Source organism: Coregonus lavaretus, assembly GCF_964263955.1.
Source record: "Coregonus lavaretus genome assembly, contig: HAP1_SCAFFOLD_2263, whole genome shotgun sequence".
Taxonomy (NCBI): Eukaryota; Metazoa; Chordata; class Actinopteri; order Salmoniformes; family Salmonidae; genus Coregonus; species Coregonus lavaretus.
The window spans coordinates 55,001-70,000 of record NW_028158682.1 but is presented as its reverse complement, the minus strand read 5'-3'; the positions used below and the strand labels follow the sequence as shown (position 1 = coordinate 70,000).

The 15,000-nt window shown below is 46.3% G+C and overlaps 1 protein-coding gene across 2 annotated transcripts in view; it reads left to right on the top strand.

Moving 5' to 3' along the window:
* Window positions 1-6,751: 6,751 nt before the first annotated feature.
* traf7 (TNF receptor-associated factor 7) overlaps window positions 6,752-15,000 on the top strand; it is a 45,515-nt gene continuing 37,266 nt past the window's right edge. For both annotated transcript variants that reach the window (XM_084197933.1, XM_084197934.1), the window contains exons 1-6: window positions 6,752-6,829; window positions 9,995-10,086; window positions 13,250-13,366; window positions 13,784-13,876; window positions 13,993-14,026; window positions 14,631-14,898. In XM_084197933.1, coding sequence (XP_084054059.1) covers window positions 6,778-6,829; window positions 9,995-10,086; window positions 13,250-13,366; window positions 13,784-13,876; window positions 13,993-14,026; window positions 14,631-14,898 — 656 coding nt within the window. In that variant the 5' untranslated portion in view covers window positions 6,752-6,777. The remainder of the gene's footprint in view (window positions 6,830-9,994; window positions 10,087-13,249; window positions 13,367-13,783; window positions 13,877-13,992; window positions 14,027-14,630; window positions 14,899-15,000) is intronic.

Here is a 15,000-nt window from a genome sequence, read left to right as displayed (position 1 = left end):
TATGTGTGGTGAATATGTTGGATTTATTTTTTTTATTGTATTTTTTAGTAATTTAGCAGACGCTCTTATCCAGAGCGACTTACAGGAGCAATTAGGGTTAAGTGCCTTGCTGAAGGGCACATCAACAGATTTTTCACCTAGTCGGCTCGGGGATTAGAACCAGCAACCTTTCGGTTACTGGCACAACGCTCTTAACCACCAAGCTACCACTAAGCATTCCAACGTACGCGTCAAAACTGTATGTGTAGACGGTTTGACAGAAATGGTAGCAGAAGGTGAATGTTGAACTTTTGTTGCCCAAATATCCAGATGATGCTGCGTACCATTTTGCGCAAAAATACTGTAGGTGTTGATCAAGGCATTAGGTCTGCATATTAGTCCCATAGAAACGCATTGGGCTTATACTGGACAGATTTTGGCGAGAGTGAGCCCTCTCGCTTCACCTCTTCCTCTCTGCTGAAACTATATCACCCGAGAAAGCATTCGCGCGAGCGAAACAGCGCCCCTCTATATGTATCCCATCTATCTGATGCTGTCTGGCCAGAAATAGTATAACGTGCCATACTCTTTTGGGCCAGACGGCTTCAGATACATGGTATACACCTACTGAGACAGAGGGGCGCTGTTTCGATCGCTCGGAAGCTTTTAACTGAGATTGATGCGTCTTTCTGTTGGCCCGCAATAGGCGATATGCACAGGCGAGCATGACGTATTTCCGGTTAAATCTTAGGATGGATGTAAACTTCCGGTTATCGTAGAACGCTGTGCTACCGTGTGCTAGCGTTGAATGCTTGTCGTCAAAAACATCCGAAACGGTACATTTTCGTCGTTGTTTATCTTAATGTTTATGTATTGACTTATAACACGATGACGTTTAAACGTACGAAAGTGTCCTTACAAAAACGGGATGACAGCTCTTCCAGCCATCTTCTAGACATCTAACAGCGATTAATAACATTTTATTTCGCAACACATTGTAGTCTGCCTATTTAATTGGACTCTGCATACCTAATACCGCTTGCCGGAGTAGCATCTGGTCTGGGCTTCACTACAACCATGGCATCCACAGGTCCTGGCTTCACTCCCTGTTTCATTTATGAGATGGTATTAGGAGAGATGCTAGTATGCATGTGACACAACTGTCTGGTATTGAAATGATACAAACCACTGTTGGTGGTTTATGCCACTTCTGCTCTGTTTTCAGTGCACGAAAGTACAGGAGGGACGACAGACATGCCACATTCAGAGTAATGGGCGGTCTGATACAGTAATGCAACCAAATGATTGCATATCCCACACCCAGGACACACAGGATCAGTAGCTTTTAACAAGCAGCACAGCTGGCTGTGAATCACGCAACGTCATCTGAAATACACAGAAGCATCATTTAATGGGGTTTTGAAAGATGAGGGGTCTACAGCAGCAGGAGTAGGAGCAAAACTTGTTCTTTCTACTTGCTACTGGTGGAAGCAACTTATCTACTGTCTCGTGTCCCTTTTGTGCTTTCTGCATCACTTTCCTACTGTCTCCCACCACTTGGCTATACTGTCTCCCACCACTTGGCTATACTGTCTCCCACCACTTGGCTATACTGTCTCCCACCACTTGGCTATACTGTCTCCCCACCACTTGGCTATACTGTCTCCCACCACTTGGCTATACTGTCTCCCACCACTTGGCTATACTGTCTCCCACCACTTGGCTATACTGTCTCCCCACCACTTGGCTATACTGTCTCCCACCACTTGGCTATACTGTCTCCCACCACTTGGCTATACTGTCTCCCCACCACTTGGCTATACTGTCTCCCACCACTTGGCTATACTGTCTCCCCACCACTTGGCTATACTGTCTCCCACCACTTGGCTATACTGTCTCCCACCACTTGGCTATACTGTCTCCCACCACTTGGCTATACTGTCTCCCACCACTTGGCTATACTGTCTCCCACCACTTGGCTATACTGTCTCCCACCACTTGGCTATACTGTCTCCCACCACTTGGCTATACTGTCTCCCACCACTTGGCTATACTGTCTCCCCACCACTTGGCTATACTGTCTCCCACCACTTGGCTATACTGTCTCCCACCACTTGGCTATACTGTCTCCCACCACTTGGCTATACTGTCTCCCACCACTTGGCTATACTGTCTCCCACCACTTGGCTATACTGTCTCCCACCACTTGGCTATACTGTCTCCCCACCACTTGGCTATACTGTCTCCCACCACTTGGCTATACTGTCTCCCACCACTTACCTGTTGTCTTTTGCCATTTACCTACCTTCAGACAGTATTGGCAGAGCAGTAGGTGAGTGGTGCAACATTAGCGTGAAGGTTTTGCTCCTAATTCCTCTTGAAAAGTAGAAACATCAAGTACAAAAGCAAGGAAGTTGGGCCATATGTTCATAAAGAAAGAAGTAAAGATGACAGGACAGTTTTGAGTAGAACATCAGCAGTTTGAAGAATAGCTGAGTGGAATATGTGACTGTCATTGCAGTCATCAAGTCAGGAAAAAGTAGTAATCTCATTATTGTTTACATTTCAAACCAAACTCCCAATTTGTTTCCAACAGACCCAACAACAAAGCATGGCAATTCCCAGTCAGCTACCCTGGTCTGTATTAGGCTACCACTGTTCAGCTATCGTGAAAACCTCTAAAGCAGGGTTCTTCAATTCCGGTCCTGGAGGGCCGAAACACCTCTGTTTTTCATCCTCTCCTTCTAATCAGGGGCTAATTCAGACCTGGGACACCAGGTGAGTGCAATTAACTACCAGGTAGAAATAAAAAACAGAAGTGTTTCGGCCCTCCAGGACCGGAATTGAAGAACCCTGCTCTAAAGTGTTCTCTTAGCGACGGCAATCAAAGCTGTGGTAACATTAAAACGAGTAAAAACGTGTGTTGAACGGAACCTTGAACAAGTTCAACAGAACTTTGAACGTGTCACTTAATCTAGTCCTACTCTCAGCTGGTGTGGTGGCTTTGGTTTATTCATTGAGCGGTAGCAGTGGGCTCTCACAGAATTCCATGATCAGAACTCTAAAGCCAAATATTTTTTTATAACTAAACCAAGATAGACCACGGCCTGTCGTTTTTCAAACGGGAAGAAATTATATATAGTGGGCAGAACAAGCAAGGAGGTGGGCAGAGCCAAGCAGGAGCTAGCGAGATCCTATTGGCGCATTCTAGCATTCATTTACATATTTCCATTGGGGAACGCCTACTCTGTGAAGTGCGCGTACAACACCATTTTTGGGAAACTTTGGCAAAAAGGTAAAGTCTACAAAACTTCATCCACTGTGTTCGTAACAGATTGTAGTTTTGGGAACAGAAAACTGTATTGAGATCAAATGTTTCATCGATGAGTAAATTAGCAGAATGTCGGCCAAAATCCATCTCGTTCCATCTTCTCCCACTGCCGGCCATTGGGCTTCCTCTCACTACCATATTTGGTAGTGAGTGGAAACGCCAATCGGATGCTTCACATTTATACATCCCGATGAAATATCTGTCTCATTGTTCAATCTGTGCTAAAGCTGCATGAACTGTTGAAGTCTTCCAAGACACGGCCATATGGGTATTGTAGTCCTTTTTGGTTACTCTGAGCCGTATGAAATGAGGGCCGTGTTCGAGAGCATCAAAACGACTGCAGGCGACTGACTGATCTACAAATCCCTTTGCATCATACATTTTACGTCATTTAGCAGACGCTCTTATCCAGAGCGACTTACAGGAGCAATTAGGGTTAAGTGCCTTGCTCAAGGGCACATCGACAGATTTTTTCCAACCTAGTCGGCTCGGGGGGATTAGAACCAGCGACTTTTCGGTTACTGGGCACAACGCTCTTAACCACTAAAGCTACCTGCCGCCCCATAAATAACACTCATTATTATTTGTAGAGCAGTCAGTCAAACTTTTACCCATGACTGTAAGTCGCTTCGGATAAAAGCGTCTGCTAAATGGCATATTAATAATTAATAATATAATGATACATTGCTGTTTTGATCCTCTCGAACGGTCCAGGACTTCAGCTAAGAAAGAGAGAGACGAAGAGGAGCGGCGGAGTTGTACGATTTAGCGGAATAATGGTAAGATCATCAAAACCCCCCACGAATTGTGATTACGCTAAATGTGCCATATTGTTGGTAACAGCATAGTTATATATCTGTTTGTTGCAGTGTGTGCTAGCGTTTAACGTCACACACCAACGGCAGCTAGATACGTGTTAGCTAGTTTTTATTCAGCTAGCCAACTATTCAGGGGACGTATTCATTATGGAAACAGTTTACCGTGTTTTAAGAACCAAACGGAAGCAAATAGAACGAAACGGGGAGGGACCTACCTCAATCTGTCCAATAAAAAACTCTCGTTTGGGATTTCCGTTAGGGGTAAACGGGTTTCTGTTGCAATACGCTTAGCAACCGAATCGGCGTAATGAATACACCCCCATGATAGCAGTGATTGCTAATTAACTAGCTGCACGTTTCCCTAGCTTGACTAGTTAGCTAGCTAGCTAGCTGTTTCGGTATGATAGCTAGTTAAGATCGCTACATCTAAAGCTAGCAAGCTAACCAGCGAAAGGATAGTCTGTTTGGTGTGATGATTGACGGCAGACTCGCCTGTAACGTCACAATTATTCCCATCTTTCCCGAACTGTTTAGTTGTACTGTAACGTTAGTTAGCTAGCTAGCTAATTTGGATGATAATTTCCTAGCTAGTTTACACAACAGAATTGACCATTCGCATTTTTATGCTGGCAAGCCATGTCGATAACGTTAGCTAGCAGATAGTAAGTGTAACGGTAACGTTAGATACCTAACTAACAGTATGTGAATCGTTGTGTATCACGGATTTGGCCCAGTGCCCAGGAGTGAATTAACATTAGTTCAGTGTGCCCCTCTCTCTCTCTCTCTCTCTCTCTCTCTCTCTCTCTCTCTCTCTCTGCCCCACTCTCTCTCACTCTCTCACTCTCTCTCTCTCTCTCTCTCTCTCTCTCTCTCTCTCTCTGCCCCACTCTCTCTCACTCTCTCACTCTCTCTCTCTCTCTCTCACTCTCTCGCTCTCTCACTCTCTCACTCTCTCTCACTCTCTCTCACTCTCACAATACTATTCACGTATTTCGATGATTAGTAGTTCCGGGCAGTTTTTATTGGCTGATTTTGAAGTATGATATTACCATATGAGGTGACAAAGTCTGCATGCCTTTCTGTTTACCTCATGAGTTTGTAGAGGAGCAGATGGCTAGAGAGAAACACTGCTCTGGTCTCTGTAGAGTTGGACCTCTTGTTACATATTTCCCTTCAACTAGTTAGGACTACTAGGAAATGGGGGGGGGGGGAGAAAAGGGGACTACAAGTAAAGAGAGAGAGAGAGCAGTATTTGTTGTGTGCAGATAGATTTTCATCTTTCCACTGGCTGTGAAGGCGTTTGTATGTAGGCCTGTGTAGCTAGCGCCAAGTTGGAGATAACTGATAGATGTCGGACAGGTTTGAAGGGTTATGGTGTATGTGTTCGGGTCGAAGTAGATCACGTTGTCTTCAGTCAGATCTGAAGGTTGGTAACCTGTTGGTCGGACGTCAGGCTCAATAGGTTTGTCATTGTAAAGTTGGAACAGTCTCCATTAGAATGCAGACCTGTCACCCATCTTATTCGCGGTGGTACAGAGTAATCCTGGTGCGTGTAATTGTTTATTTGCCCTGTGTACCAGCCCCTGTTTATCTACACACCTGTGTATCACCTGGCCATGTCCTCTCTGGTTCCCCTGTATCACCTGGCCATGCCCTCTCTGGTTCCCCTGTATCACCTGGCCATGTCCTCTCTGGTTCCCCTGTACCACCTGGCCATGTCCTCTCTGGTTCCCCTGTATCACCTGGCCATGTCCTCTCTGGTTCCCCTGTACCACCTGGCCATGTCCTCTCTGGTTCCCCTGTACCACCTGGCCATGTCCTCTCTGGTTCCCCTGTATCACCTGGCCATGTCCTCTCTGGTTCCCCTGTACCACCTGGCCATGTCCTCTCTGGTTCCCCTGTACCACCTGGCCATGTCCTCTCTGGTTCCCCTGTCCTCTCTGGTTCCCCTGTACCACCTGGCCATGTCCTCTCTGGTTCCCCTGTACCACCTGGCCATGTCCTCTCTGGTTCCCCTGTACCACCTGGCCATGTCCTCTCTGGTTCCCCTGAACCACCTGGCCATGTCCTCTCTGGTTCCCCTGTATCACCTGGCCATGTCCTCTCTGGTTCCCCTGTACCACCTGGCCATGTCCTCTCTGGTTCCCCTGTATCACCTGGCCATGTCCTCTCTGGTTCCCCTGTACCACCTGGCCATGTCCTCTATGGTTCCCCTGTACCACCTGGCCATGTCCTCTCTGGTTCCCCTGTACCTCTGACCGCCTGTACCTCTCCCCCCCCCCTCCCCAGGCTCCAGAGGCTGTGTCCAGTGTGTGGGTTGTGGGTTGTGTGCAGCAGTGAGTGGCCTGTACACCAGGATCTCCAGACCAGCAGCCAGCCAGACATCTCTACCCCTCTCCCAGCCAGACCCCCCCCCCCCCCCCCCCCCCCCAGCGGAGTGAGAGACCACCAGCAGCAGCCAGCCAGACATCTCTACCCCTCTCCCAGCCGGACCCCCCCCCCAGCGGAGTGAGAGACCACCAGCAGCCAGCCAGACATCTCTACCCCTCTCCCAGCCAGACCCCCCCCCCCCCAGCGGAGTGAGAGACCACCAGCAGCAGCCAGCCAGACATCTCTACCCCTCCCCCCCAGCGGGGTGAGACCAGCAGCATGGAGGCCTCCTTTGGCCCCACCTTCTCAGCCGTGGTTCCTGGAGCTAAAAGTGAGTCCACCTCAAGGGAAAACTCAGGGCCTCAGCATAAGGAATCACGTCAGCTGATATATATATATATTCTACCTGCAACATCCTGAGAGTTTTAACCTCACTGACTAAAGCCCAAGGTGATGTCAAACGTAGAAATATAATCTTAAAATCTAGATTCTATGGTGTCAGCGATTTATTGTGGCAACTTCCTAGTGAGAAATGGGTAGGTCCTCCTTGTATGCCACATCTGTAGATAGAAATACCTGTGTCTTACGTCAACTGAGTATGAGGTGCATTCTGAAAGTATTCAGACTTTTTCCACATTTTGTTACGTTACAGCCTTATTGTAAAATTGATTAAATTGTTTGTTTTCCTCATCAATCTACACAGAATACCCCATAATGACAAAGCAAAAAACAGGTTTGTAGAAATGTTTGCAAATGTATACAAATACAAAAAACTGAAATATCACATTTACATAAGCATTCAGACCCTTTACTGAGTACTTTGTTGAAGCACCTTTGGCAGCGATTACAGCCTCGAGTCTTCTTGGGTATGACACTACAAGCTTGGCACACCTGTATTTGGGGAGTTCCTCCCATTCTTCTCTGCAGATCCTCTCAAGCTCTGTCAGGTTGGATGGGGAGCGTCGCTGCACAGCTATTTTCAGGTCGGGTTCAAGTCCTGGCTCTGGCTGGGCCACTCAAGGACATTCAGAGACTTGTCCCGAAGCCACTCTTGCAATGTCGTGGCTGTGTGCTTAGGGTCGTTGTCCTGTTGGAAGGTGAACCTTCGCCCCAGTCTGAGGTCCTGAGCGCTCTGGAGCAGATTTTCATCAAGGATCTCTCTGTACTTTGCTCTGTTCATCTTTCCCTCGATTCTGACTAGTCTCCCAGTCCATGCCGCTGAAAAACATTCCCACAGCATGATGCTGCCACCACCATGCTTCACCGTAGGGATGGTGCCAGGTTTCCTCCAGACGTGACGCTTGGCATTCAGGCCAAAGAGTTCAATCTTGGTTTCATCAGACCAGAGAATCTTGTTTCTCATGGTCAGTGTCCTTTAGGTGCCTTTTGGCAAACTCCAAGCGGGCTGTCATGTGCCTTTTACTGAGGAGTGGCTTCCGTCTGGCCACTCTACCATAAAGGCCTGATTGGTGGAGTGCTGCAGAGATGGTTGTCCTTCTGGAAGGTTCTCCCATCTCCACAGAGGAACTCTGGAGCTCTGTCGGAGTGACCATCAGGTTCTTGGTCACCTCTCTGACCAAGGCCCTTCTCCCCCGATTGCTCAGTTTGGCCGGGCAGCCAGCTCTAGGAAGAGTCTTGGTGGTTCCAAACATCTTCCATTTAAGAATGATGGAGGCCACTGTGTTCTTGGGGACCTTCAATGCTGCAGACATTTTTGGGACCCTTTCCCAGATCTGTGCCTCGACACAATCCTGTCTCAGAGCTCTATGGACAATTCCTTCGACATCATGGCTTGGTTTTTGCTCTGACATGCACTGTCAACTGTGGGACCTTATATAGACAGGTGTGTGTCTTTCCAAATCATGTCCAATCAATTGAATTTACCACAGGTGGACTCCAATCAAGATGTAGAAACATCTCAAGGATGATCAATGGAAACAGGATGCACCTGAACTCAATTTTGAGTTTCATAGCAAAGGGTCTGAATACTTATGTAAATAAGGTATTTCTGTTTTTTATTTGTAATACATTTGCAGAATGTTCGATAAACCTGTTTTCGCTTTGTCGTTATGGGGTATTGTGTGTAGATTGATGAGGATTTTTATTTAATCTATTTTAGAATAAGGCTGTAACGTAACAAAATGTGGAAAAAGTCAAGGGTTCTGAATACTTTCCGAATGCACTGTATACGGTAACTACTCTATATGGTAGCTAGCGATATGCTAACTATATATTAACCCCAGACTCTCTCTATATGGTAGCTAGCTATATGCTAACTATATATATATTAACCCCAGACTCTCTCTATATGGTAGCTAGCTATATGCTATATCGTAAACTAGAAGATAAGACCATGCTAACCCCAGACTCTCTCTATATGGTAGCTAGCTATATGCTAACTATATATTAACCCCAGACTCTCTCTATATGGTAGCTAGCTATATGCTAACTATATATATATATATATATATATATATATATATATATATATATATATATATATAAACCCCAGACTCTCTCTATATGGTAGCTAGCTATATGCTAACTATATATATATATTAACCCCAGACTCACTCTATATGGTAGCTAGCTATATGCTAACTATATATATATATATAAACCCCAGACTCTCTCTATATGGTAGCTAGCTATATGCTAACTATATATATATATTAACCCCAGACTCACTCTATATGGTAGCTAGCTATATGCTAACTATATATATATATATATATATTAACCCCAGACTCTCTCTATATGGTAGCTAGCTATATGCTAACTATATATATATATATTAACCCCAGACTCACTCTATATGGTAGCTAGCTATATGCTAACTATATATATATATATATATATATTAACCCCAGACTCTCTCTATATGGTAGCTAGCTATATGCTATATCGTAAACTAGAAGATAAGACCATGCTAACCCCAGACTCTCTCTATATGGTAGCTAGCTATATGCTAACTATATATTAACCCCAGACTCTCTCTATATGGTAGCTAGCTATATGCTAACTATATATATATATATAAACCCCAGACTCTCTCTATATGGTAGCTAGCTATATGCTAACTATATATATATATTAACCCCAGACTCACTCTATATGGTAGCTAGCTATATGCTAACTATATATATATATATTAACCCCAGACTCTCTCTGTATGGTAGCTAGCTATATGCTAACTATATATATATATATATTAACCCCAGACTCTCTCTGTATGGTAGCTAGCTATATGCTAACTATATATATATATATTAACCCCAGACTCTCTCTGTATGGTAGCTAGCTATATGCTAACTATATATATATATATATTAACCCCAGACTCTCTCTGTATGGTAGCTAGCTATATGCTAACTATATATATATATATTAACCCCAGACTCTCTCTATATGGTAGCTAACTATATATTAACCCCAGACTCTCTCTGTATGGTAGCTAGCTATATGCTAACTATATCTCTCTCTCTCTCTGTTCCAGCGGAAGCTTCCAGTACCTACAAACAGCATCGCCGTACCCCCTCCTCATCCAGCACCCTCACATACTCACCACGAGACGATGAGGACGGCATGGTACACACACACACACACACACACACACCCTCACATACTCACCACGAGACGATGAGGACGGCATGGTACACACACACACACACACACACACACACACCCTCACATACTCACCACGAGACGATGAGGACGGCATGGTACACACACACACACACACACACCCTCACATACTCACCACGAGACGATGAGGACGGCATGGTACACACACACACACACACACACCCTCACATACTCACCACGAGACGATGAGGACGGCATGGTACACACACACACACACACACACACCCTCACATACTCACCACGAGACGATGAGGACGGCATGGTACACACACACACACACACACACCCTCACATACTCACCACGAGACGATGAGGACGGCATGGTACACACACACACACACACACACCCTCACATACTCACCACGAGACGATGAGGACGGCATGGTACACACACACACACACACACACCCTCACATACTCACCACGAGACGATGAGGACGGCATGGTACACACACACACACACACACAGACAAACACACACACACAGACAAACACACACACACACACACACACACACACACAGACAAAAACACACACACACACACAAACACAAAAACACACACACAAACACACACAGACAAAAACACACACACAAACAAACACATACACACAAAAACACACACACACACAAAAACACACACACACAAAAACACACACACACAAAAACACACACACACACAAAAACACACACACACACAAAAACACACACACACACAAAAACACACACACACACAAACAAACACACACATAAACAAACACACACACAAACAAAAACACATACACACACAAAAACACACACACTGATTTTGCTCATGCTGTCTTGGTGCTCTGCAGAGTAAATGCCATTATTTCAAGTGAAGTTAATTTGACTGGTACACACAGTAGAAGTGAAATGCTTTTATAGCACGTTCTGGAACATGTTCCGTGAAGCATTTCGATGGCATTGAGAAGTTTACCTCATCCGTCACCGACTTCGTTAATCAGTGCATCGATGACGTCGTCGTCGTCGTCGTCCCCACGGTGACGTACATATCCCCCAGAAGACCTGCCGGAATACTAACCCGGACGCTTATTAAGAACTCCTGCTACAGCGCTCGTAGGACGTGCCAGGGCTTGCAAACTATCACGGATTACAGAGGGTACCAGACGAGCTAAATACCTCCTATGCAAGCAACACTGAACCATGCATGAGCTCACTAACCGTTCCAGACGACTGTCTCTGTAGCCGACGTGAGTACGATTTTTTAAATAGGTTAACATTCACAAGGCCGCAAGGACAGACGGATTACCAAATTACACCATGACGCGTACTTGGAGCATGCGTCTGTGGTCCTCTGTAGCTCAGCTGGTAGAGCACGGCGCTTGTAACGCCAAGGTAGTGGGTTCGATCCCCGGGACCACCCATACACAAAAAAAAAAACATGTATGCACGCATGACTGTAAGTCGCTTTGGATAAAAGCGTCTGCTAAATGGCATATTATATTATTTATATTATATTATTTTATTATATTATGCGCTGACCAGCTGGCAAGTGTCTTCACTGACAGTTTTAACCTCTCCCTGACCCTGTCTGTTATACCAACATGTTTCAAGCAGACCACCATAGTCCCTGTGCCCAAGAACACTAAGGTAACCTGCCTAAATGACTACCGCCCCGTAGCACTCACATCTGTAGTCCATGAAAATGCTTTGAAAGCTCATATCAACACCATCATCCCAGACACCCTGGAGCCCACTCCAATTCGTATATACCGGCCCAAACAGATGATGCAATCCGTATTGCACTCCACACTCCCCTTTCCCACTTGGACAAAAGTAACACTCTACTGTTCGTTGACTACAGCTCAGCGTTCAACACCATAGTGTACTGGTACAGAGAAGGACCCTGGGACTGGACTTTCCTGACGGGGCGCCCCCTGGTGGTGAGGGAAGGTAACAACACATCCGCCACGCTGACCCTCAGTACCGGGTTCCCACAGGGGGTGCGTGCTCAGTCCCCTCCTGTACTCCCAATGTTCACCCATGACTGCGTGGCCGCGCACAACTCCATAATTAAGTTTGCCGGCGACGGCCAGATCACCGACAACGCTGAGACAGCCTATAGGGAGGAGGTCAGAGACCTGGCAGTGCGGTGCCAGGACAACAACTTCTCCCTCAACGTCAGCAAGACGAAGGAGCTGATTGTGGACTACAGGAAAATGGCGGGGGCCAAGCACGCCCCCCATTCGCATCGACGGGGCTGTAGTGGAGCGGGTCAAGAGCTTCAGGTTTCTCGTTGTCCACATCACTAAGGACCTATCATGGTCCAAACACACCAACACAGTTGTGAAGAGGGCCTTCAGATCCTCAAATAGTTTCTACAGCGGCACCATCGAGAGCATCTTGACTGGCTGCATCACCGCCTGGTATGGCAACTGCTTGGCATCTGACCACAAGGCGCTACAGAGGGTAGTGCGGACGGCCCAGTACATCACTGGGGCCGAGCTCCCTGTCCTCCAGGACCTCTATATACCAGGCTGTGTCTGAGGAAGACCCTAAAAATGATCAGACTCCAGCCACCCAAGTCATAAACTGTTCTCTCTGCTACCGCACGGCAAGCGGTACCGATGCACCAAGTCTGCAGCCAACAGAACCCCTGAACAGCTTCAACCCAGAAGCCATAAGACTGCTAAACAGTTCGTCCGGGTAGCTATTTGGTTAACTATTTAACTATCTGTATTGACTATATGTTTGGTGTACTTTTTGTTTTTTGACTCATCACATACAGTATGTTGCTGCTACTCTTTAGTATCTACCCCAGTTACCTCGTACCCCTGCACATCCACTTGGTCCTGGGTTCCCCTTGTAGATAACCAAGTTATCGTTACTGTGTATCTATTAATACTTTTATTATTACGCCTTTTACTTTTCTATTAATAAGATGTATATCTTTAATTCTCTCTCTGTCTCTCTGTCTCTCTCTCTGTGTCTGTCTGTCTGTCTGTGTCTCTCTGTGTCTCTCTGTGTCTCTCTCTCTGTGTCTCTCTGTGTCTCTCTCTCTCTCTCTCTCTCTCTCTCTGTGTCTCTCTCTCTCTCTGTGTCTCTCTCTCTCTTCCCCCCCCCCAGCTCCCCATCAGCACCCCGAGGCGTTCTGACTCGGCCATCTCAGTGCGTTCCCTCCACTCTGAGTCCAACATGTCTCTCCGCTCAACCTTCTCTCTTCACGAGGACGACGACGACACGGTACGTCTACGCTAATGATACTTCAATGCTAAAGATGCTAACAATTCTTCAACATTAAATATGCTCATATTTTGGCATCGATAGTGTTGAGTTATTTCGACGCTAACGATACCTCAATGCTATCGACGCTAACGATACCTCAATGCTATCGACGCTAACGATACCTCAATGCTATCGACGCTAATGATACCTCAATGCTATCGACGCTAATGATACCTCAACGCTATCGACGCTAACGATACCCCAATGCTATTGACGCTAATGATAACGCAATGCTAGCAATGCTAATGGTAACTCAATGCTAACGATATCTGAACGCTAACGATACCTCAATGCTAACCTGCTAATATTCCTCAATGCTAACCATGCTAATGAGGACTCATTGCTAATTATGTGTGTGTGTGTGTGTGTGTGTAGGAGCCCCTGGTGTTTGCAGAGCAGCCGTCAGTGAAGCTGTGTTGCCAGCTCTGCTGCAGCGTCTTCAAAGATCCTGTCATCACCACCTGTGGGGTGAGATAAACTATCCTCTCACTTCCTCATTCCAGCGAGGGGAAAACTATGAAACATTATTATATGGTTGAAATCAATCAGTCACTCATTGACCTGGTCTCGGTCTCTCCCTCCAGCACACCTTCTGCAGGCGATGTGCCTTGACCTCTGGTAGGGGACTTTACCTACCTACACTGTTGGTCAAATACTTACACCTTGCTAGCAGCACATATAATGTGAAAGAAAATTTGTTGTTACATTTGTTTGTGTCTCTCTCTCTCTCTCGCTCTCCCTTTCTCTCTCTCTGTCTCTCTCGCTCTCCCTTTCTCTCTCTCTCTCTCTTTCCATCTCTCGCTCTCCCTTTCTCTCTGTCTCTCTCTCTCTCTCTCTCCCTTCCTCGCTCTCTCTCTCTTTCCATCTCTCTCTCTCTCTCTCTCTCTCCCTTCCTCGCTCTCTCTCTCTTTCCATCTCTCTCTCTCTCTCCATCTCTCGCTCTCTCTCTCTCCATCTCTCGCTCTCCCTTTCTCTCTCTCTCTCTGTCTCTCTCGCTCTCCCTTCCTCGCTCTCTCGCTCTCCCTTTCTCTCTTTCTCTCTCTCTCTCTCTCTCTGTCTCTGTCTCTGTCTCTGTCTCTGTCTCTGTCTCTCTCTCTCTCTCTCTCTTTCCATCACTCTCTCTTTCCATCTCTCTCTCTCTCTCTCTCTCTCTCTTTCCATCTCTCTCTCTGTCTTTCCATCTCTCTCTCTCTCTTTCCATCTCTCTCTCTCTCTCCTCTAGATAAGTGTCCGGTGGACACAGCTAAGCTGACGGTGGTGGTGAATAACATAGCTGTAGCAGAACAGATAGGAGAGCTGTTCATCCACTGTAAATACGGCTGCCGGCCCTTAAACACCACCCCCACGACCCCTACTGTCGCTGGGGCTAACGGGGCTGCTGGTGGGGCTGCTGCTAGTGGGGGTGGGGGGACCCCTAAGATGGGAGGACCTGGGAACTTTGAGGTGGATCCGATGGGCTGCCCCTTCACCATCAAGCTCACCACACGCAAGTAAGGGCTTGAAATGGAAATTGGAAATATTACGTTGTTTTTAATGAGTTGTTGTGCTGTTGTGATTTTTTAAAGGGACAGTTCACTCTAAAAATCCAAAGT